Source organism: Podarcis gaigeae (genome assembly GCF_964106915.1).
Source record: "Podarcis gaigeae genome assembly, chromosome: Z".
NCBI classification, from domain to species: Eukaryota; Metazoa; Chordata; class Lepidosauria; order Squamata; family Lacertidae; genus Podarcis; species Podarcis gaigeae.
The window spans coordinates 45,695,783-45,718,607 of NC_139691.1; the positions used below are offsets into that span (position 1 = coordinate 45,695,783).

At 46.2% G+C, this 22,825-nt stretch overlaps 2 protein-coding genes across 10 annotated transcripts in view; one reads left to right on the plus strand and one right to left on the minus strand.

The window, feature by feature from the left end:
* Positions 1-369: 369 nt before the first annotated feature.
* LOC310836146 (uncharacterized protein) lies at positions 370-6,808 on the minus strand. Of its 4 annotated transcripts, none has more exons than XR_014559887.1 (3): positions 6,680-6,808; positions 3,336-3,465; positions 370-1,359 (listed from the first exon to the last, which is right to left on the minus strand). XR_014559887.1 is itself a non-coding variant. In XM_083721053.1 (3 exons), the coding sequence occupies exons 2-3, from the start codon at positions 3,455-3,457 to the stop codon at positions 813-815; spliced, it is 669 nt and encodes a 222-aa protein (XP_083577179.1). In that variant the 5' UTR covers positions 3,458-3,465; positions 4,242-4,267; the 3' UTR covers positions 370-812. The 4 variants fall into 4 exon arrangements, 2 of the variants coding, with proteins under 2 accessions (XP_083577179.1, XP_083577180.1); XR_014559888.1 differs by having other exon boundaries at positions 3,336-3,462; positions 6,680-6,794; XM_083721053.1 differs by lacking the exon at positions 6,680-6,808 and adding an exon at positions 4,242-4,267.
* Positions 6,809-20,328: 13,520 nt separating this feature from the next.
* The window catches only part of ATP11C (ATPase phospholipid transporting 11C (ATP11C blood group)), a 103,406-nt gene continuing 100,909 nt past the window's right edge, over positions 20,329-22,825 (plus strand). For 5 of the 6 annotated variants that reach the window (XR_014560301.1, XR_014560302.1, XM_083722722.1 and 2 more), the window contains exon 1: positions 20,426-21,261. Coding sequence is in view for 4 of the 6 variants with exons in the window: in XM_083722722.1 (XP_083578848.1) it covers positions 21,235-21,261 (27 nt within the window). In the remaining 2 variants the exon portion in view is untranslated. Of the gene's footprint in view, positions 21,262-22,825 lie in introns of all 6 variants that reach the window. The other variant, XM_083722721.1, reaches the window with a different exon arrangement.

Consider the following 22,825-nt stretch of genomic DNA (forward strand, 5'->3'; position numbering starts at 1 on the left):
CACCTCGTCGCGGGGATTCAAACTGCCGATCTGCTGATCAGCAAGTCCTAGGCTCTGTGGTTTAACCCATAGTGCCACCCGCATCCCTTATGCACGCTGATAGCACTGTATAAATAATAAATATTACTACCATCAATTTTATTGTTAAGCGTACATCCAAGCACTGATGCTGAACTTCCTGAATACCTGAGCATGTGTGCAAGCTGTTTCTGTACCCTCATAACATTGACTACCAGAAACATTTTCCCCCAAAATCTGGCATCTCTGAGTATCCAAATTCTGTGCAATCCAAAACAAATTAAACCAGCAGAAAACAAACAGGTCTTGGCATGAGTTAAACACACACACACACACACACACACGCAAACATATTTTTCCTTCCCTCTTTTATTTAATTTTTAAAAATCCCTCCAATGTCATTTATTTTACCAGATCATCAATCTAGGTTTTGTTTTGTTTTGTTTTCATTTCGAGTCACAGTGATCAGTCCCTGTTTTTGTTCATTTTGTGGGGAATTTTGTTCTTGCTATGATTAGTTAACTTTTTTAATAAAAAGCTTTATAAACAACAACAAATCAAACTGACAGGAAGTTCACCTCCAGTTCATTTTGATCCTTGGGAGGGCTGGGGCTGGGGGCTGAGGTTGTGGGTTATGGGTTGGAATAGAGGGTGATGCAATCCATTGATTTTGGGGTGTTCTGACTCGGCACGCTGTGACACAGATACTCAAGCATCTCCATGGAAGAAAGATACTGAGTAGTTCAGCAAAGGCATGATACCAACCATCCTTGGAACTGGCATCATCTCAGCCATCACATCTCACGGATGGCGCACAGCATGATGCTCCCGGAATCGTTGCTTCCACCACTTCCTTCGCCCTGGGATCCTTTGCCCTCCAGAGATTCCACGGATCCACTCCTGGAGGAGCCGTAGAGGCAATGGAAATGTTCCATGGAGTAAATGCTTCCAGACTCATCGGAGTGAATGCTTTCGGAGGAATTGCTCCTGTAAATGTGGCTGATTGACCTGGAGCTTGCCTTCTTCTGTTTTGAGGGTGAAGCTTTTGACGGCTTAGGCAAGTGTGCCGCAGGGGGTGGGGATCTTGGATGGGATCGCTGCCGGGTCAGTGGCTTGGTCGGTGGCTGGGATGGTGGTGGAGATGGCGGTTGGCATGGTGGCTGGGACATTCCCTGGGATATTGGTGCCTGGCATGGTGGCAAGCATAGTGCCTGGCATGGTGGCAGGCATGGCATCCGCTGAGATGATTCTAGTGCCTCTGCTGGGGAAGGAGACAGGACAAACTTCGATTCCATGCAGTGTGTCTGGATAGCAAAAGTCTTCACCTCATTCCTCAGGGTGCTTGAAGAAAAAGAAGATGGGAGAGAGGTACAAGCACAGCAAGGAAACCCGGACAGATTTACTTTGCAGATTTGTTTATTTTAAGCAAGCGTTCTGTTCAAAAACATCTGATATGCATGTACATAAAACAAATAACCAGCCATTTTTTAAAACAAAAAACCGAACATCTTTTACATTGTCAGACAAGTTTCATACAGTTCCCCATAATGTATACAGGTCTGCATTTTTTGTGTATCTCATCACACCAATAAATAACAATTAAAAACTCAATTTCTCTTCACAAACGCCACCCAACTGTCTATCTGCTCTAATTCTCTCCATATTTTGGAAGGACAGTCTCAGATTTACAGAAGCTGTCTTGGTTTCTTTTTGGATCCTGGAATGCCTCACTTTCCCTTAGGATGTCCCTGTTTTCAAAGGAGAAATGTTGGAGGGTATGAGTTATGTGACCCTTGAGCCAAGGAGATACAGTAAGTAACTATACAACCTTTAGAAGACAATCCTGTCTTCTAAACCTGTATAGGGAAGTTTTTTTGGTTTTTTTTTTTTTTTACTGTTTCATGTTTTTTTTTTATGTTTCATGATTTATTAATGTCGGCAGACACCAAGCACTGACTGTCATGGGGCCAAGGCAGCATGCCCGGCTGCAGCACAGTCAAAAGGACCTCCTGCACTAAGTTATCAGCTATATCATTAATTGTTGTTGTTGTTGCTGCTGCTGCTATGCTCTAATATACCATGTCAGTCTGTCAGTCCATCAAGCTCAGTCTCATCCAATCTGCCTGGCAGGGTCTCTCCAGGATTTTAAACAGGAGTCTTTTTCAGCCCTGTCTGAAGATGCCAGGGACTGAACTTGGGACCTTCTATATCAAGGCTGCCGGCTCCTGGGGGCCGAGGCACTATGCCCCCAAACTTTGTTTTAGGGAGGCAGGCCCCCTCAATGTTCACAGGGCCCCATGTGCGATGTTAGGATGTTGCGTCAGGCCCCCTCAATCCCCCACAGAAGGTGGTGCCTCTGTTCCACATGCAAAGCAATGCCCTGCCGCTTTTCTACAGCCCAACATTTCTCATAGGATGTTGCTTTATATAACCATCTCAAATCCCTTGGCTTTATTGCTGTTGGTGACATTTGCTATTTCAGTTTTCATTATGCAAGGGCAATATACATGTATGGCCCATTCATAACACTTTTAGCAAAAATGCTTTCCCAAAAAGAATCATTGGGTGCTATAGTCTACTCCTCACAAAACTAATATTCCCAACATCCCTAACAAACTACAGTTCCCATGATTCTTTGGGTGGAAGCCATCAGTTCTAAATGTAGAGTATGTATGTGACCACAGTTACTTTGAGACACTTCAGTGCAAAAAGTGACAAATAATCATAACATAACCATCTAGCTCAGTATTGACTCCACTGACCAATAATCATGGAATCATAAATCGTAGAACTGTAGAGTTGTAAGGGACCCTGAGGGTCATCTAGTCCAACCCCCTGAAATGCATCCAACTAAAGCATCCATGACAGGTGGCCATCCAACCACTGCTTAAAAACCTCCAAGGAAGGAGAGGCCACCACCTTCCAAGGTAGTGCATTGTGCTGTCAAACACCTATTACTGTCAGTTCCTAATATTAAGTTGGAATCCCTTCAACTCCATTGGTACGGGTCTTCCTGAAAACAAGCTTACTGCATCTTCCATGTGACAGCTCTTCAGATATTTGAAGATGGGTATCAGACTACTGCTCAATCTTCTCCAGGCTAAACATACCCAGCTCCCTCAACCATTCCCCCAAAGCCTCACTTTCCTTGGTTTCAGACAGATGTTTTCCCCAATCCTCTCTGTAGATATTGGGGATTGAACCTGGGTCCTTCTAAATGCAAAGGGCTGAGATTTGGTCCCCTTTCAAACAGCAACTCTACACGCTGGTGCATGCACAAGTTGGTGTGTGTGTGTGTTGTGATAGGTGAAACTTACATGTCGTCTGTCATCAGCTTGTAGTGAAGAACAGTGCAGCCAACAATGAGCAAAATCAGGAGCACCAAGAATACACACATCACGGCAATCAGCAGGTCTTGCTTCAGTCTCTGCTTTTCCATGGAGTCTTCTTCCAAATGGTTGTTTAAAGGAGAGGTACTGCATTAGTTCAAATTATCACCTGTATCCTGCCCTGCCCTGTTCCATCCTCCAAGGCACCCTTGCCATCTAGGAAGAATCTGAACCCATTTTGTATCTTTCCTAAATAAATTTCTTAGTTGGATTTGTTGGGATGTACTCATTTAGGAACAGAGGAAGATGTAGTATACAGAGTCAGACCATAGCTCAGGCAAACTCGGCCCTTCAGATGTTTTGGAACTACAACTCCCATTATCCCTGACCACTGGTCCTGTTAACTAGGGATGATGGGAGTTGTAGTCCCAAAACATCTGGAGGACTGAGTTTGCCTATGCCTGCCATAGGTCTATCAAGCTCAGCTTTGTCTACATTGACTAGCAGTAGCTTTCACACTTGGGTTCCTAGCTGTTGATGGACTACAACTCCCATCATCTCTGATCACTGGTCCAGCTGGCTAGGGATGATGGGCGTTGTAGTTGAACAACAGCCAAGGACCCAATTTGATAAACACTGCCTATGTGAAGATGCTGGGGACCTGAACATAGGAAGCTGCCATCTACCAAGTCAAACCATTTGGTCCATTTAGACCAGTATTCTCTTTGGACTATAACATCTCCTTGACCACTGGTCATGCTGGCTGCTGGGGTTGCTGGGAACTGGAGTTCAACAAGATCAGGAGGTCCACTGGCTCCCTGCCCCTGCCCTAGTGAGTCACAGCTAGAGATGGGGCAGAAACTTGATTCAGCTCCCACTTAAAGGTGAACCTACCTAATTCACACTTCCTGTAACAATATGTGACCCAAAACACAGGTGGAATCTAGACACATATAAAAAACGCTGTTAAAAACACTTTTAAAAAAGTTTTGAAAAATATATTGAATTTGCCACCATCACCACCTAGTGTCACATTTGTATAATGCACTTTACAAAACACTTAAAATGTTTTATTTGCAGCTGTATAGCTGAGCCCCCAGCCTTTTCCCCAAACTGAAATACAGCCATCCTTTCGAAATCTGTGCTCCTTCAAACTTCATGGTGCAATTCTCCAACCAAACATTGCTTACAAAAGTGAAGACAGCGTGCACTTTAAAAACCCATGTACAGTGGAACCTCGGTTTTTGAGCTTTTCGGAAGCCGAATGATTCAGAACCCAAATGCTGAAAATCGAACACACATCAGAAGTCAAACAGTTTCCGAGGTGCGTTTCTCCATTTTCTCAATTGAAATTCCTGACCGCCCATTGTGCCTTAGTTGTCAAACATTTTGGAAGTCAAATGGTCTTCCAGAACAGATTACGTTCGACAACTGAGGTTCCACTGTACAAAATGGCAGTATATTAGCAAAAACTGAACGGGGAGAAATATGTGTGTTAGTCAAAACTGCATGGAAAAATGTCAGTATTAGAAGAAAATCACACCAAGATGCTGATGAATTGTTATGAAAATTTTAAAAGGGGTAAGGGAAAGATCACAGATTGCTATAGCAATATGGAGAACTGAATATAAGGCTGGAAAAATGATGAACTCAAAAACTGACTTGATTTGTGGAAGAAGAAGGGTTTAGATTTGATATCCTGCTTTATCACTACCCTAAGGAGTCTCAAAGCAGCTAACATTCTCCTTTCCCTTCCTCCCCCACAACAAACACTCTGTGGGGTGAGTGGGGCTGAGAGACTTCAGAGAAGTGTGACTGGCCCAAGGTCACCCAGCAGCTTCAGGTGGAGAAGCGGAGACGCGAACCCGGTTCACCAGATTACGAGTCCACCACTCTTAACCACTACACCACACTGGCTCTCTGGAGGCAAGGAAGACCTGCCAGGATGAGAGATTGGGAGAAGAAAGGAAAACTTCCAGGTGGGAGCTGGGAGGGTCCACCACTTTCTGTGTGCATCAAGGGTGTGCATCCTTTGGAAGAGGATGCAGTGTTTTCTCTTTCTCTTTCTCTTTCTCTTTCTCTTTCTCTGTTTCTGTTTTTATTTAGATTAGTTCCTTTTATCTTGTCTTATGAAAAGTTTTAATGGGGGGGGGATGAGAAAATGACTTGATTTGTCCACCCCCAGTTGCAGTTCTGAAAAGACATGACTTGCAGAACCTTCACTACACTACATTCTGCATTTTAGGAGGGTGGTGAAGTCTTTAAGATCTCCCACCCCTTTAATCACTTTTATCTTTCTGCCGTGCCAATGCATTTTTAAACTGACTCAGCGATTTTGCGCGCCTCTCATCATGTCACTGTTTTAATGATTGAATCAATTTACTGTACTGCCTAATCCCATTATCCGCGTCTATGTTTGCAGTCTGGAAAGGGCCCTCCTGCAGGCTGAAAGGAAGGGGTAGGTGCTTGCCTAAAATAAGTTTTCCAATTGCATCCATGCCCCTCTACCTTCAGCAACAGCCATGTTAGGTGTCCCCACACCATTCAATGCACCCCCAAGTTCCTTTGGCATGGGGTAAGTCAAAACACCTTACTTTTGGGTCAAAACAGAATAGGTTTGTAAGGTTAGATGCAGAGCCCCTAAGAGGCTCTTACGTGCTAAGAAAGCTCTCCTTTGAGGTGATGGCTGGGGTTCCATTTAGAACTGGTGGGGCTATTAAAATACAGTGGCTATATATGTTTTAATAGCTCACCCACCAGTGGTCACTTGTTTCCCTTCTCAATTCAGGGTGCTCTGCATTCCTGACTGAAGCCTTAAGCAAGTTAGGCCCCAAATACCTCAAAAACCATCTCTATGCCTTTAGGTCCTCTTGGGTATTAAGACTGACAAAGCAGGGGTCCTCTTGGTAGTTCTACCACCCTCAGAAGTTTGGGATGGTGGTGTCCTGGAACCGGAGATCCTCTGTGGCAGTCCCTAAGCTGGTGAATTCCCCTCTGACTGTACAGCTTTTGCCAAATACTGAAGATATTCACCCTGGCCTTTGACAGTTTAAGGTGTCTTGTTGGAGACACCTGAAATTTTGCTGAAATCACACTGTACTGCTCCATTTGGAAAAGTTTGGCGCCTCTTGTCATTGAAATGTTTTAATCTGCTATTAAATAGTTCTATGTATTGTATTGTTGTAACCCACTCTGAGACCTTATGGTGAAGGGCAGGTGAGAAATCTTATAAAGTAAGTAAATAAGTAGGCAGGTAGGTAAATAAGTAAGTAAGTACATACATAAGAAAGTAAGTAAGCAAGGCATGCATTCATCCCTCACGGGTACCATACCTTGGCACAAGTGTGGCCCTATAAAGATGGAGAACAATAGGAATGTATGGGAAAAGCTGTGCATTGTTTCTTTAGTCATTGTCTTTCCCCATGCTGGCTGCATATTATTCTGACCTACCATGGAACCACATGACACCCCCAGCATTCCTAACAACATTCTGACAGCATAATCTATTCCAGTGCTAGGGTGGGGTATGTGGCCAAGTGGGTGAGTCCATAAGCACTGGCGGAGGAAGAGGAGGGGGGCACATCGCCCCTGGCTGTGCCAGATCCTGGTGAGGTGCCATCATGGTTGCCCCCACGCGCTGGGTGCCCTGCCCCAACAGACGGCACACCCCGCTCTGGGTCGCACGCCAGCCCTGCCCCCACCTGCTCTCCGCCCCACAGTGCCGGAGCATGAAGCTCCACCACTGGCCATAAGGTCTTGCTGGATCCATCTAGGTCCATCTGGCTTGGCCCAAAGGTTCATTTGGTCTGCTATCCTGCTTTGCAAAAGCTAACCAGATGCCTCCAGGAAGCCCACAAGTCAAGGCTTAAAGGCAACAGCCCAGTCCTCCTCTCATTGCTTACAGCAGTGATGGCCAGACTTGGCCCTCCAGCTGTTTTGGGACTACAGTTCCCACCATCCCTGACCACTGGTCCTGTTAGCTAGGGATGATGGGAGTTGTAATCCCAAAACAGCTGGAGGGCCAAGTTTGGCCATCACTGGCTTACAGGAAGGGCCATATAGCACAATGGTATAGTTTATGCTTTGCACACAGAATGTCCAAGGGTCAATCCCCAGGATATCTAGGTAGAGAGATAGGGATGTTCCTTACCTGAAACCTTGGAAATCCTTTGCTAATCAGTGTGGGCAGGATTGTGGTGGACGGTCCAATGATTTGGCTCAATGTAAGGCAGCTTACAGGGACGCAGGTGGCGCTGTGGGTTAAAGCCTCAGCGCCTAGGACTTGCTGATCGAAAGGTCGGCGGTTCGAATCCCTGCGGTGGGGTGCGCTCCCGCTGCTCGGTCCCAGCGCCTGCCAACCTAGCAGTTCGAAAGCACCTCCGGGTGCAAGTAGATAAATAGGGACCGCTTACCAGCGGGAAGGTAAACGGCGTTTCCGTGTGCGGCTCTGGCTTGCCAGAGCAGCGATGTCACGCTGGCCACGTGACCCGGAAGTGTCTCCGGACAGCGCTGGCCCCTGGCCTCTTAAGTGAGATGGGCGCACAACCCCAGAGTCTGTCAAGACTGGCCCGTACGGGCAGGGGTACCTTTACCTTTTTAAGGCAGCTTACGATACGATAATCTTTATTGTCATTGTCCCATGCAGAACAACGAAATTGAAAAATCTACATAAGACATTCAAAACCCAACAAGCCTGCTATCCCAGCTATCCCAACCTTGTCAGCCCCCTAAAAACTCTGATACCCCATTTTTAAATACAATATACTTCCATAGAGACTCCTTACACTGCGTTTAAAACCAAAATCGCATTTGAGTAGAAACTGTTTCTCAGGCGGCTAGTCCTAGTCTTTATAACCCTGTACCTTCTTCCAGAAGGCAGAAGCTGAAAGTGATCATTTCCGGGGTGCGCACTATCCTGCGCTATCTCTGGAGCTTTCTTATGGCACCTGGAAGCATGGTTTTGATCCAAGGTGGGAAGAGGGCACCCAGTTATTCTCTCCGCAGTCTTTACAACCCTGGACAGCACTGTTTTTCCCCTGACCGTGCAGCTCCCAAACCACACACCCAGACACTCTCCACAGTACAATGGTAAAATGCCATCAACAGGTCCTTTGAGTGTTTTTTCAGAGGATTTTAAGAAAATATACGGTAACCTCTGCTGTGCTCTCTTCATCAGGTCTTTGCTGTTTTCTCCCCAGGTTAGGTCATCTCTCAACTCCATTCCCAGAAATTAAAACTCTGAGACCTGTTCCACACACTTCCCCTCAATAATAAGTGGGTGAATATTCAATTACATTTCCTAAAGCCCACAATAATCTCTTTTGTTTTCTTCAAGTTAAGGAGTACGTAAGTTGTTTTTCCTGCACCACTCCCCCAACTGCTCATCTTCCTTCCTATAGGCCGCCTCCCCATCTCCAGCCGTGATTAAACCAACCACCTTTGTATCATCTGCAAACTTAATGATCTTATTACTGGGGTATTTGGGGGCACAGTCAGCTTTATGGAGCGTATATAAAAGTGGGCTCAACGCGCACCCCTGCAGCATCCCCATATTCATTATGAGATCCGCAGAGACGTGGGAACCCAACCTGACCCATTGGGAACGGTTTGATAGAAAATCTAATATCCACCAGCACAAACACGGTGGAAGTCCCAGGTCTAATAATTTGGGCACCAATCTATGTGGAAGAATAGTATTAAATGCAGAACTAAAGTCTACAAATAACAGTCTCGCATAGTCCCCTTGCTTCTCCAAATGAGTCAGGACAGCATGTAAAGCCATTGCCACAGCATCCTCCGTGGATCTCTTTGCCTTGTACACAAGCTGGTAAGGGTCAAGTCCCACTGGCAGACAAGATATGATGCGGTTCCTCACCAGTTTTTCGAAACATTTCATTATAATGGGTGTCAATGCCACAGGGCGAAAATCATTCAGACTGTTTATCTTTGATTTTTTTTTGGCAGGGGTATAATGGTAGCAGATTTCAGGCAGGGTGGAACAGTGGCCTGGGCCAGAGACTGGTTAAAAATCTTTATAAAGATTCCTGCCAGTTGGTCCAAACAATCTCTTAGCACCCTGCCAGTTACCCCATCCGGGCCCATAGCCTTCCTCGTGTTTACCTCCTTTAATATTCACCTCACTTCTCCCTCTTCCACCCTGACAGCATTTCCTGTAGGTAGTGACGCCAATAGCTCTGGCATCCCTGTTGGAGCCACTGTTGGTGTCACCTCAAATCGGGCAAAGAAGGTATTCAACTCTCCCACCAAGGAAGCAGTACTCTCTACCACTGATGAATTTCTTGATTTATAACCAGTCAGATGTTGAACTCCCTGCCACATTTGTCTAGTATAATGATTTCTCAGGTGGTCCTCAATTTTTCCTCTGTACTCTGCTTTTGCTTTCCTGATACCCCTCTTCCAAGTTTTCTCTTTCTATACCATACAATGCCCGGTCCCCAGTTCTAAAAGCAGAGTTTCTGGCCTTCAATAATCTCCTAACCTCTCCCGTCATCCAGGGCTTCCTATTCGGATACAACTTAACATACTTTCCCCGGTGACATTTGCTGTGCAGAATCTAATATAATCTTATATGCATTGCGTCGCCAAACATTTAGCCATCACAGCTGATAGGCACTGAAGGCTCTCATGTGCTCTTTCTCAGATTTCTCAAATCCCTTTTAAAATAAAAATCACCATAGCTAGTGACCTTCACCATGGATGTCTGTTGTTGGGTGGGAGCTGAAATGCATTTTATGTGGGGCTGCCATTCAAGACTGTTCAGCAACTGTGGTTAGTACAGAAGATGGCTGCTAGAGTATTAATTGGGATCAGTCCACTCCAGGCCAAATTCAAGTTATAACCTTCAAAGTTTACTATATATTATTAACACTGGCCAGACTTAGATGAATACTGTAACTTGTAACCTGGGCATCAGTGAACTAAAATGGACGGGAATGGGCGAATTCAGTTCGGATGACCATCACATCTACTACTGTGGGCAAGAATCCCATAAAAGAAATGGAGTGGCCCTCATAGTCAACAAAAGAGTGGCAAAAGCTGTACTGGGATGCAATCTCAAAAATGATAGAATGATCTCGATACGAATCCAAGGCAGACCTTTTAACATCACAGTAATCCAAGTTTATGCACCAATCCCTGGTGCTGAAGAAACTGAAATTGACCAATTCTATGAAGACTTACAACACCTTATAGAAATGACACCAAAGAAGGATGTTCTTCTCATTATAGGTGATTGGAATGCTAAAGTAGGGAGTCAAGAGATAAAAGGAACAACTGACAAGTTTGGCCTTGGAGTTCAAAACGAAGCAGGGCAAAGGCTAATAGAGTTCTGCCAAGAGAACAAGCTGGTCATCACAAACACTCTTTTCCAACAACGCAAGAGACGACTCTACACATGGACATCACCAGATGGGCAGCATCAAAATCAGATTGATTATATTCTCTGCAGCCAAAGATGGAGAAGCTCTATGCAGTCAGCAAAAACAAGACCTGGAGCTGACTGTGGCTCAGATCATCAGCTTCTTATAGCAAAATTCAAGCTTAAACTGAAGAAAGTAGGAAAAACCACTGGGCCGGTAAGATACAATCTAAGTCAAATCCCTTATGAATACACAGTGGAAGTGAGGAACAGGTTTAAGGATTTAGATTTGGTGGACAGAGTGCCTGAAGAACTATGGATGGAGGCTCATAACATTATACAGGAGGCAGCAACGAAAACCATCCCAATGAAAAGGAAATGCAAGAAAGCAAAGTGGCTGTCCAACGAGGCCTTACAAATAGCGGGGGAGAGAAGGCAAGCAAAATGCGAGGGAGAAAGTGAAAGATACAGGAAATTGAATGCAGATTTCCAAAAAATAGCGAGCAGAGACAAGAAGGCCTTCTTAAACGAGCAATGCAAAGAAACAGAGGAAAACAATAGAATGGGAAAAAACAGAGATCTGTTCAAGAAAATTGGAGATATGAAAAGAACATTTCGTACAAAGATTTCCATAATAAAAGACAAAAGTGGAAAGGACCTAGCAGAAGACATCAAGAAGAGGTGGCATGAATACACAGAGGAACTATACCAGAAAGAAATGGATGTCTTGTATACCCCAGGTAGTGTGGTTGCTGACCTTGAGCCAGACATCCTGGAAAGTGAAGTCAAATGGGCCTTAGAAAGCACTGCTAATAACAAGGCCAGTGGAAGTGATGATATTCCAGTTGAACTATTTAAAATTTTAAAAGATGATGCTGTTAAGGTGCTACACTCAATATGCCAGCAAATTTGGAAAACTCAGCAGTGGCCAGAGGATTGGAGAAGATCAGTCTACATCCCAATCCCAAAGAAGGGAAGTGCCAAAGAATGCTCCAACTACCGCACAATTGCACTCATTTCACACGCTAGCAAGGTTATGCTTAAAATTCTACAAGGCAGGCTTAAGCAGTATGTTGACTGAGAACTCCCAGAAGTGCAAGCTGGATTTCGAAGGGGCAGAGGAACCAGAGACCAAATTGCAAACATGCGCTGGATTATGGAGAAAGCTAGAGAGTTCCAGAAAGACATCTACTTCTGCTTCATTGACTATGCAAAAGCGTTTGACTGTGTCAACCACAGCAGACTATGGCAAGTTCTTAAAGAAATGGGAGTGCCTGATCACCTCATCTGTCTCCTGAGAAATCTCTATGTGGGACAAGAAGCTACAGTTAGAACTGGATATGGAACAACTGATTGATTCAAAATTGGGAAAGGAGTACGGCAAGGCTATATTGTCTCCCTGCTTATTTAACTTATATGCAGAATTCATCATGCGAAAGGCTGGGCTGCATGAATCCCAAGCCGGAATTAAGATCGCCGGAAGAAATATCAACAACCTCAGATATGCAGATGACACAACCTTGATGGCAGAAAGTGAGGAGGAATTAAAGAACCTTTTAATGAGGGTGAAAGAGGAGAGTGCAAAATATGGTCTGAAGCTCAACATCAAAAAAACAAAGATCATGGCCACTGGTCCCATCACCTCCTGGCAAATAGAAGGGGAAGAAATGGAGGCAGTGACAGATTTTACTTTCTTGGGCTCCATGATCACTGCAGATGGTGACAGCAGTCATGAAATTAAAAGACGCCTGGTCCTTGGGAGAAAGGCGATGGCAAACCTAGACAGCATCTTAAAAAGCAGAGACATCACCTTGCCAACAAAGGTCCGTATAGTTAAAGCCATGGTTTTCCCAGTAGTGATGTATGGAAGTGAGAGCTGGACCATAAAGAAGGCTGATCACTGAAGAATTGATGCTTTTGAATTATGGTGCTGGAGGAGACTCTTGAGAGTCCCATGGACTGCAAGAAGATCAAACCTCTCCATACTGAAGGAAATCAGCCCTGAGTGCTCACTGGAAGGACAGATCGTGAAGCTGAGGCTCCAATACTTTGGCCACCTCATGAGAAGAGAAGACTCCCTGGAAAAGACCCTGATGTGGGAAAGATTGAGGGCACAAGAAGAAGGGGACAACAGAGGACAAGATGGTTGGACAGTGTTCTTGAAGCTACAAACATGAGTCTGACCAAACTGCAGGAGGTAGTGGAAGACAGGAGTGCCTGGCGTGCTCTGGTCCAGGGAGTCACGAAGAGGCAGACACAACTAAACGACTAAACAACAACAAACTTGTAAATTCAGCTTTATGAGCTTGGCAAAATAAAATAATAAAATAAAATAAAATAAGAAGGGGTGTGTGGAGGAAATGCAGAGGACATCTGGGGAAAACTCCCACCCACCATTGCACCCAATGTGTTTTGATTATATGCCATTTTGGCTTTAGGTGCAATCCCTGGAACATAGCTTCCGCATAATTTGCAGCCTTGCTGTACGATAAACAATTCAGGTGCTGAAAATAGTAAGTCACAAATATTATTCTCCTTTATAGGAATGCCAGCAGCACACAATTTCTGGAGACAAATAATATTCATGGTATCAGAAATTACAGGGGAAAGGGTGGGATTAAGCCCTATATTGATCATGTTTAACTGGATCAAAACTGGTATACCAAATGGTATGAAATATTTAATAGCAAGTTTAGTGAATCTCAGCAAACTGGCATGTGATTATGGAAAACTCACAACCTGTGGCCACTTGGGAACGACTGTGGAAGTGCTTATATCTCACAGAGGTGGAGAGACTAACAGATCTGGTACTCAGGAGAAATGGTAACATCTATAATAATATATTCATTGATAAGTGGGTGTGTTTGGAAATTACTGCAATCAGCACTATAGACATTTGAGGCTCTCTTGGAATATATTTATGCAATCTGTCAATATTTCTTGCTTTAAAAACCTGTATATGTGGTGTGTTTTTAAAGTATACCTTCATGTTTCCTTCGTCCGCTTGTTAAGGAAAATCCAAATGGTTTATTTCTCAATTCTCCTCTGTGCAATGAAATAATGTCTCTTTAAGCTCACATAATGAATTCATTTACATGCCACATTAAACCAGGGGTAACCAATGCTGTGCCAGATGTTGCTGGACTCCAACTCCCATCAGCCCACAACATCTAGAGGGCTCCATGCTGAGCACCCTTGATTTAAAGCATAGTTAACTATAAACTATGGTTTGCAGGTAAACATGCAACATGTTGTGTGTGCAGACCCCTAAAATTATGGGCACATTGTTTCCCTTAAACCACCCCCATCTTTGTACCATGGTGCTGGGAGCTACACCACAGTTTGGCTTTTCCAAACCCATGTTTGTTGAAAGTGATGTGTGAACCACGCCGTTAAAATGTACAAAAACTAATTAAAATCAGCTACTAATTGAAATGGCTGCTCACCCTGATGGCTATGCTCTTCCTCTGCTTATGTTTGTGATTCTGGCTGGGAATCACAAGTGGGGAGAGTGTGGTTGCCTTTAGGTCCTATTTGAGGCTTCCTACCAAGACATCTGATCGGCCACTGTGAGAACAGGATGCTGGACTAGATGGAGCACTGACCTGATCCAGCACGGCTCTTCTTATGTTCTCATGGCTCAGGACTGTGGTCTCAGAAGGGTCATTTCCTTCCCATATGTACCCTAAACCTGATATTGTGAATGGAGGGCCACTTCTTAGGCCCTCACAGTGGTCAAGGATGGATGGAGGACCGAAGAATTTGAAAGACCACAGGTTTGCCACCCTTGCTTGATCATCTCCTCACTCCCTATAGGGAAGGTAGGCCAACACCCTGATCATTTGGGCTGCCCTTTTTATGGGGGAGGGACTCGGGTGGCGCTGTGGGTTAAACCACAGAGCCTAGGACTTGCCGATCAGAAGGTCGGCAGTTCGAATCCCCGCAACGGGGTGAGCTCCCGTTGCTCAGTCCCAGCTCCTGCCAACCTAGCAGAAAGCACGTCAAGTGCAAGTAGATAAATAGGTACCGCTCTGGCGGGAAGGTAGACGGCGTTTCCGTGCGCTGCTCTGGTTCGCCAGAAGCGACTTAGTCAAGCTGGCCACATGACCCGAAAGCTGTACGCCTGCTCGCTCAGCCAATAAAGCAAGATGAGCACCGCAACCCCAGAGTCGGCCACGACTGGACCTAATGGTCAGGGGTCCCTTTACCATTACCTTTTATGGGGGTAGAAATCTATTTGGGATGATAATGTCTCAATGAACTGACATTTATGCATGCTGTGGTTTGTCGGCAACATCTGATGCTTAATTTGCCCATTCATTTTGCATTGAGAAGTTTCAGTAGAATTTTGGATCACTTTGATGGTTCCAGTTTAAAAACGTATTACCCTTTATTACTTATTAAAGACCTGAACATTGCTCTGCAACTCCAGGGACTATACAAATTTACTCCAGGGTTGTTGTTGTTGTTGTTGTTTTTCCAGAAAGGACTTGTTTATTGAGCAGACATTTTAGAATTCCATAAGTTTCACTTTTGAAGCTTTAAGAAAAACACCAATTCGTTTAAGCAACACCCAATAAATCATAGATCCTCAGGAATTTTAGCAGATGTCTGGAGAAGCTAGTTCTGCAATTCACACAGTGATTAGCTTTCTCTCTCCTTTAAGGATAAGATGATTTTGTGTACTTCTGTTTAAAACCCAATTAAACTTTTGACCTTCACAACATTCCATCCATTGGTTAATTGTGCACTGTGTTAAAAAGAAAAAAAAGTGCTGGAGTCCTGCTTTTGTTTGCACCTGTGAATTTTCCAGGGGGGTCCCCCTCCAGGTCGTGTATAATGAGAGTTTCCTATTGCTCTCTCCATCCCACTTAACCCAACCTCCTCCTCAGCTCCTTTTCAATAGGAGAAGGAGAGAAGACCTTTAATCCTTTTGGTTCTTCTCATGTGGTGGACTCCCTGGATTCCTGTTTGGAATTGCTACTTCTATATTCTCTATGGATTTTATAGCTATGCTTCACCTTTTGAGATGGGATAGCTATAATTCTCCTTTGTACTTAAGGTATCAGTGCTCCCAACACCTAAGCACCAATTCTCTGGACTTGGAATTCTCTGGACTTGGTGCAAAGTTGTAACACTGGACACACGCACCCCTGGCCCACCTGCACACTCAACCCCCCCCCCCCCAAGGCTTGGGGGAAACAAGCAGGGGATCACTTGGTGTCCTCTCCTGTTTCTGATCCTGGACTTCTCTCTCTGCCACAGATTCTCCCTGCTCACCAAGTCCTCTTACTTCCTCAGCTTCCAGCACCTCCTCTTCCCAGTTTTCTCCCTCTGACCACTCATCGTTGTCCCACCACCACTTCCTGGGCTCTGAGTCTTCTTCCCATGGGGATTCCCCAGCTGGTTTCTCCCACCATTCCTCTGCGTCCAACAAGTCTGTGACATCTGATCACAGTCTTCCTTGCTAGGGTGGCATGTACTGCATTTCTATATAAATTATAGTAATATTTTTTCCAGTTCACATCAATGCATATAAAATAGCATGTGCCTTGGAGGAAAGGCAAGAAACAAACAAACATTGACAACAGATAAATTAGTAAATTAGAACAGTCGTTACTTTTGCTGGAATAGCTGCAGTTCAGTGCACACTGAAATTTTGGTTTGTGCAATTAAAGTGGATTAAGGGACTCGGGTGCGTTAGTACAACAAAACTATGTATTTATTTAATTTGCTTTCTGCAGGTAGGAAAATAACAGGGGATTGTATAAAAAAAAGTGAGATGAACAAATGAGATGTATAATATGCAAGAAACAAATCACTATGACTTATTGTTGTATAACCCCCCCCCCCCAAATAAATCAGAGCAAATGCTTGATAAAGACAGGGCATAGTCTAACCTCCACATAAGCTTTGTGCAAGCAAATCAGGATGGATGCTCAATAAACAGGTTGTCTGGTGGAGCACCTACCGGTAGTTACTAATTCTGTCATCAGAGCACGCTGGGTGATCACACCCCTTGCCTCTGGTGGCCACTAGGTGGAGGCAGCCTCCGTTGAACTGAGAAAAGGGTTTTTTTTAAGCAACCTAATCTGAAGTTTGGTCAGAAGAGGTCCAAGAGGATTTATTTGCTGGTTTTTTGTCTTAGGGTGACATCCTTAGAATTTCTGAAATCTCACTGCTCATTTAATTGAATATAGGAGAAAATATCTACCTGGTCCAGCCCCTTCCTTCTCAACAGCGGGTAACCATAAGTTTACAATGAAGTCCCCCGGTGGGGCATGGTGACAATTGCCCCCCCCTTTAATTGTTGTCCCCACCAGCAATAGACTGTTTCTCAATGTGGAGGTTCTATTCGGCTACTGTGGTAGCCAATGGTAGAAGTCATCTCCTTCATGAATTTGTTTATCTCACTTTGAAGGCAGTGGGCTTTCCTTCCCTGGAAGTTTCTATACCAGGGGTCAGCAAACTTACCATGCCTTGGGCCGGTGTCTCCAGTGTTGATTGCCCAGAGGGGCGGGGCAGCGCATGCCCATACACATGTGCACACACTATTTCTGGCGCACTTCTGGGTTGGAGGAGCACCAGAAATAGCTTGTGCGCATGTGCACGGGCCTCCTCCGACCTGGATGTGCACTGGAAATAACGCTTGTGCATGTGCAAATAATGCTTGTGCATGCGCACAAGCTATTTCCGGTGCTCCTCTGACCCAGAAGTGAGCAGCCGTGCAGCGCAGCGCCAGTAAGAGTGGGTGGCAGCAGCAGGCGGCGAGGGTTGCCACGGGCCGGATAAATGAGTCCCTCAGGCCTTATCCGGTCCGCAGGCCTTAGTTTGGGGACTCCTGTTCTATACGGAGGTTGGATGGTCGTTTGTCATGAATGCTTTAGCTGAGATTCCTGCATGGCAGGGGCCTGTGCTGGGTGCCTATGGGAACCTCTGCAACCCTACACATCATTGATTCTATTATTCTTTGAAAGTTACCTAAGTGGCCATTGCTCCATCTTGTGGCAGTGAGTTCCACAAGTTTAATTGTGTGAAGGAGTTCATTTTGTTCTTCTTGAATCTACTGACCACCAGCTACATCATCATCATCATCATCATCATCATCATCATCATTTATTATTTATACCCTGCCCATCTGTCTGGGTTTTCCAGCCACTCTGGGCGGCTCCCAACAGAATATTAAAAATGCAATAAAGCATCAAACATAAACAATTTCCCTAAACAGGGCTGCCTTCAGATGTCTTCTAAAAGTCAGATAGTTGTTTATCTTTTTGACATCTGATAATAGGGCGTTCCACAGGGCAGGTGTGACTACTGAAAAAGCCCTCTGCCTGGTTCCCTGTGACCTCACCTCGCAGGGAGGGAACTGCCAGACGGCCCTTGGAGCTGGACCTCAGTGTCCGGGATGAGCGATGGGGGTGGACGCTCCTTCAGGTATACTGGACCGAGGCCATTTAGGACTTTAAAGGTCAGCACCAGCTCTTTGAATTGTGCTTGGAAACGTACTGGGAGCCAATGTAGGTCTTTTAGGACCGGTGTTGTATGGTCTTGGTGGCCACACCCAGTCACCAATCTAGCTGGTGACCTAAAGCTCCAATATTATGTGAAAGAGGGGAAGTGTTCTCCATTTTCTGTAACACATGAACTGATCGATCAGACTAGTGTCCCGTCTAGTTCAGTATCCTGTTCTCACAGTGGCCATCAGCAATGTCTATGCAACATGATGACCATGTACAAACACAATTAACAATCTTTATAGAATTCCTTCAAACCATAACAAGGAGAAAATTAAATCTTTAGTCTCAAAGTCTCTGAAAATCTTTAAATGAAGCAAGGTACCAGGCTTTGTACGATGTAAGATAAGCTGTGAAGCTTTTTGTATTCAGCAAACATGATGTCCAGCACTGAACAGTGATTCCGGATATTGACTACTGTTTCGTAGAATTCTTCGTCAGCGGGGTGGGAGGATATAGAATTGCTTCATAAACCCATCTTATGGGTTTGTAAATGAAAATATCAAATGCTGTGGAACATTCCACAGCATTTGATATTTTCATTTATGTACATTCATTCGAAATAAGATGACATTGCCTAGACATTGCTGACGTTCTCTTTGCAACACAGGGGTTTGTTTGGTTACTCACAGTGGCCAATCAGATGTGAGAAACCCGCAAGCAGGAACGAGTGCAACAGTGCTCTCTCAGCGATTGGTATTAAGAACATGAGCACAGCTGGATCAGACCAATGGCCCATCAGATACAACATCCTATTCTCCCAGTGGCCAGTCAGGTGCCTGAATGGGAAGACTGCAAGCAGGACCAGAAAGCACTCTCTCTTCCTGGGTTCCTGGAGCAGAAATGAGGAACATGTGCTACAGGAATTTATGCTGTGAGGAATGGCAAGAGCTGTTTCTGTTGGGGTGACGCTTTACTGCAAGGCTGGAGAGCTTGCACCCCTCCAGATTTTGTTCCGACTCAACGTCCCACGAGTCCCAGCCAACATGGTCACTAGGATGATGGGAGTTGAGAGTGCAACATCTGGTGGGTTGGTGGTTCTTTATCCCTGCAAATTGAGCATGCTTATGTGCGAGTTTTAGCAAGGCCCATCCTTAAATACATTTGAAACTAAAAGTCTCATTGCAGGGTTGGCGAGACACAAGTTCAAACTTTCACTCTGACATGGTTGACTCCCCCCTGATCGCCTCCTTCCCTATGGCATTGCGTGGTTAAAATGCAGTGTGGCGGAACAGGTTGGAGGGACCGTGCAACTTCTGAATTTCAAGCTCCCCCAAGCATGACCACCTGGTGTAGTTCTGAATTGTATGTTGTTTTATATGTTACTCTGATGTTGTTCACCACTTAGATAATTTTGTTTCGTTAGGGTTCCTTGATGGAAAGGCAGAATAGGTATGCAACAGTTAAATAAAGGCAATGGTGTGTATTTTTAAAGACATCCACACACACACAAAAACAAAACAAAAAACCATGAGAGAATCATTAAACTTATTAAGTGGTATACAAATTTAATAAACACACAGTGTATGTATGCTATCTTGGGTTCCTTGGTGGAAATGTAGAACAGAAATGCAACAATTAAATAAAGGGATACTGTGTATTTTAAAAGTATTCATTGTGATGATGCCATTAGGCAGAGATCAAACTGCCATCCTTTTTGCAGGAAATATATTTGTGCTTTTGATGCGCATGCCTAAGCCAGTTAAAAACAAGTCCTTCCGTTCGCGGGAAAAGGTGCAGAAACTCTTAAAAGTTGATTCGGTGAGTTCGGAGGCGAAACCATACCAATTTGCGCCGCAGCGGCAAGAGAAAGGCGGTCGCTTATTGCTTTGCAATCAGAAGATCCCAGGCTCCTGTAGATAGGGCTATGTTCCCTGTCTGAAATGCTAGCGAGCCCACGGCCCGTCAGTGTGCTGCTGAGTTGGGCGCAATGGTGACTCGCCCGTCATGTTCTGTTTGGGGTGCGCCCGAGAGGCCTAGCCAACCTCCAAGCCAACTTCCCCTTACTCCAGCGGGCCGAGGACGAGGAGGAGCAACAGGCCGGCTCTCGCTAGCCTCGCTCTCCCTTCTCCTACCATCCCGGACATCGGGCAAATATACTACACCTCCCAAGCTGCTCTCGGGACCCAATGGGTGGAGAGAAGCCGAAGGTTCCGCCCCTGGGGCGGCTGCGAAAACAGAGCGGGGCGGAGGGGTGGGAGGAGAAATAGAAGAAGTGGAGCCTCCAGGCGAAAGCCAGAAAGTAGCCCGTGGCGGGGCAGGGAAGCAGGAAGGGTCGCTGGGCTGGTGGTTTGGGTCTCCGCGGGCATCGGCGAGGCAGCGTGCCACGTGCGCTTGGGAGAGGCGGGCGCGCGGGGAGCGCTCTGCGCTTGGAGAAGTCGTGAGCGTAGCGCTGCGCCTCGGTTTTTCGGTCTCCCGCCGCTCTCGGGCCTCGGGGGCGGGGAGGACTGTTGCTGCCTCCGCCTCCGCTGCAGGGGAAGAGGAGGTTGCATCCAGCAGTCTGGGTTTCCCGCCGCAGCTTTCCCCTTCCTGGCAGCCGGCCTGCCTGCTTTGGCTATTGTTCCCCTGCAGCTCCTTTTTATTATTATTATCACCAAAGCGCGGCATGCTGCCCAGATCTTGCCTCCGGCCAGCCTGACGGAGCCGAGGAGTGTTGGCGAAGCTAGGGACTCGCCCCCATATCTGGGGCTTCTCTCTGGGAGGAAGAGAGGGAGAGCCCCGCCGTGGGCTGTTGCTGCGGTTGGTGCCACGACTGGAAGAGGAGCGATGCGGCTGAGCGGCAGAGCGGCGCGCCGGTGACCGCGGGGCTGGGGGGACGGCGAGCGGGGGCTGGGGGCGCCTCTCCGCTCGCCGCAGCGTCCCCACTGACCCCGAGGCTTGGGGACCCGTGCAGAGGGGCTAAGTGCTTGTGCCAGTCGGCTCTAAGAGACCAGGACTACCCCACTACCACCCCACTGCCCCCCTCTCTCCAAGGCGCTGCGGCAGTCCAGCTATGCTTCGCAGGCAGATCAATCGCTTCGTAAGTACCTCTGTGCCACCCTAATTTTGGAGGTGGGTGGGGAGTCCGTACGCGATGGATGCTCAGTTCTTCCCCTCCCAGCTGTGTGCCCGAATACTTGCACGCCTGCAGATGCATGCGGAATGATGGGGGGTGGGGGTGACAGGTCTTCGGCTCCCCTCTAGTGCACCCAAGCGAAGTCATTCGTTCTCACGACTATCCCAAGGCCTCAAGCATCAACTCCTCCCCCCGCACCTTCAATCTAGCCACCGTGTTGTTTTCGCAATCTGCCGCCGCCACACTGCTGCTTCCCGAGTGTTATTTTTAAAGCTCAGCAAGTTGGCTGAGACTTACAGGTAAAGGAACCGTCTCCGCAGGCTACCCGTTGCACAAAGGGTGGGTGGAAAGATGGCGTTTGATTGGCCGCTTTGATCACTTTTCATCCTTTTGTTCTTTCTAAGTAGGGGAAGCACATGCGGAGGATTTGCAGATTGGCTTTGAATCCCTAGGGCTTCCCCTTTTATTTTTTTTAAAAGGATGCGGGGTGGGTTGGGAACACGTTTCTTCTTTCCTCTTGGCAATAGAACTCAAGACGGCATGGGAAGAAGGGGTCAGCCAAGGAATGGGGAGCAGATTCGGGACAAGCTGGAGGATGAACAAATTCCCTGCCCCAGGATTCATTTAGTTAGTTTTTGCATTTATATTCCACCTTCCCTTCAAGGTGCTTCTCCCCACATTATCCCCACAACAACAGCCCTGTGAGGTGGGTTGGACTGGGAGTGAGTGACTGGCTCAAGGTCACCCAGTAAGCTTCATGGCTGAGTGGAGATTTGAACCCTGGTCTCCCAGGCCCTGGCCGAGAACTCTAACCACTGCACTGGTGATGACCGCTGCCTAAGGTTGAGGCCCACACTTCGCAGCCGAAATATATTTATTGTGGCGTTTGTATATCCCACCTTCCCTCTGAGGATTTCCACATCCCTCTATTATCCTCAAATCAGCCCTGTGAAGCAGGCCAGGCTGAGAGACTTCAAAACAGCCCAAGGCTACCCATTGGGCTACATGGCTGAGAATAGATTTGGACCTGCTTCCTTGACGCAATGCTGTAACCACACCGGGTTGGGAGAATAGCTCAACCCAGGAGACAACTCAGTTGGTTAGAGCATGGTGCCGATAACACCAAGGTTGCAGGTTCGATCCCTGTATGGGACGACTGCATATTCCTGCATTGCAGGGGGTTGGACTAGATGATCCTCAGGGCTTCTTCCAACTCTAAAACTCTGTATGATTCCATGAAACTGTGTATCCTCACAGTACACGGGGGAATACAAATTGCACTGAACCCCTGCATTAAGGGGGTGGGGAGAGAAAAGCAGTGCTCTGCAAATAGAAGATTAACTCATCAGGGTGAAAGGTTCCAGTGCAGCTCATGATTCTAGGTTTTTATCAGCAGGGAGTTTTTAATGGAGGGAGGCATTCCGAAATGCAATTTTTTGCCACGTGCTGTTTGAAGGGCTTCAGCCTGTTTCTGCTGCTTAAGAACTGAAAACAAGAAGAGCCCTTGCTGGATCAGGTCCTCTTCTCA

Excerpts from the sequence above, each read along its gene's own strand:
- LOC310836146 (XM_083721053.1), bottom strand. The coding sequence starts at position 3,457 with ATGGAAAAGCAGAGACTGAAGCAAGACCTGCTGATTGCCGTGATGTGT. Across the intron at positions 1,360-3,335 it reads AAGCTGATGACAGACGACAT|CACCCTGAGGAATGAGGTGA; the intron begins GTAAGTTTCACC and ends TTTTTCTTCAAG.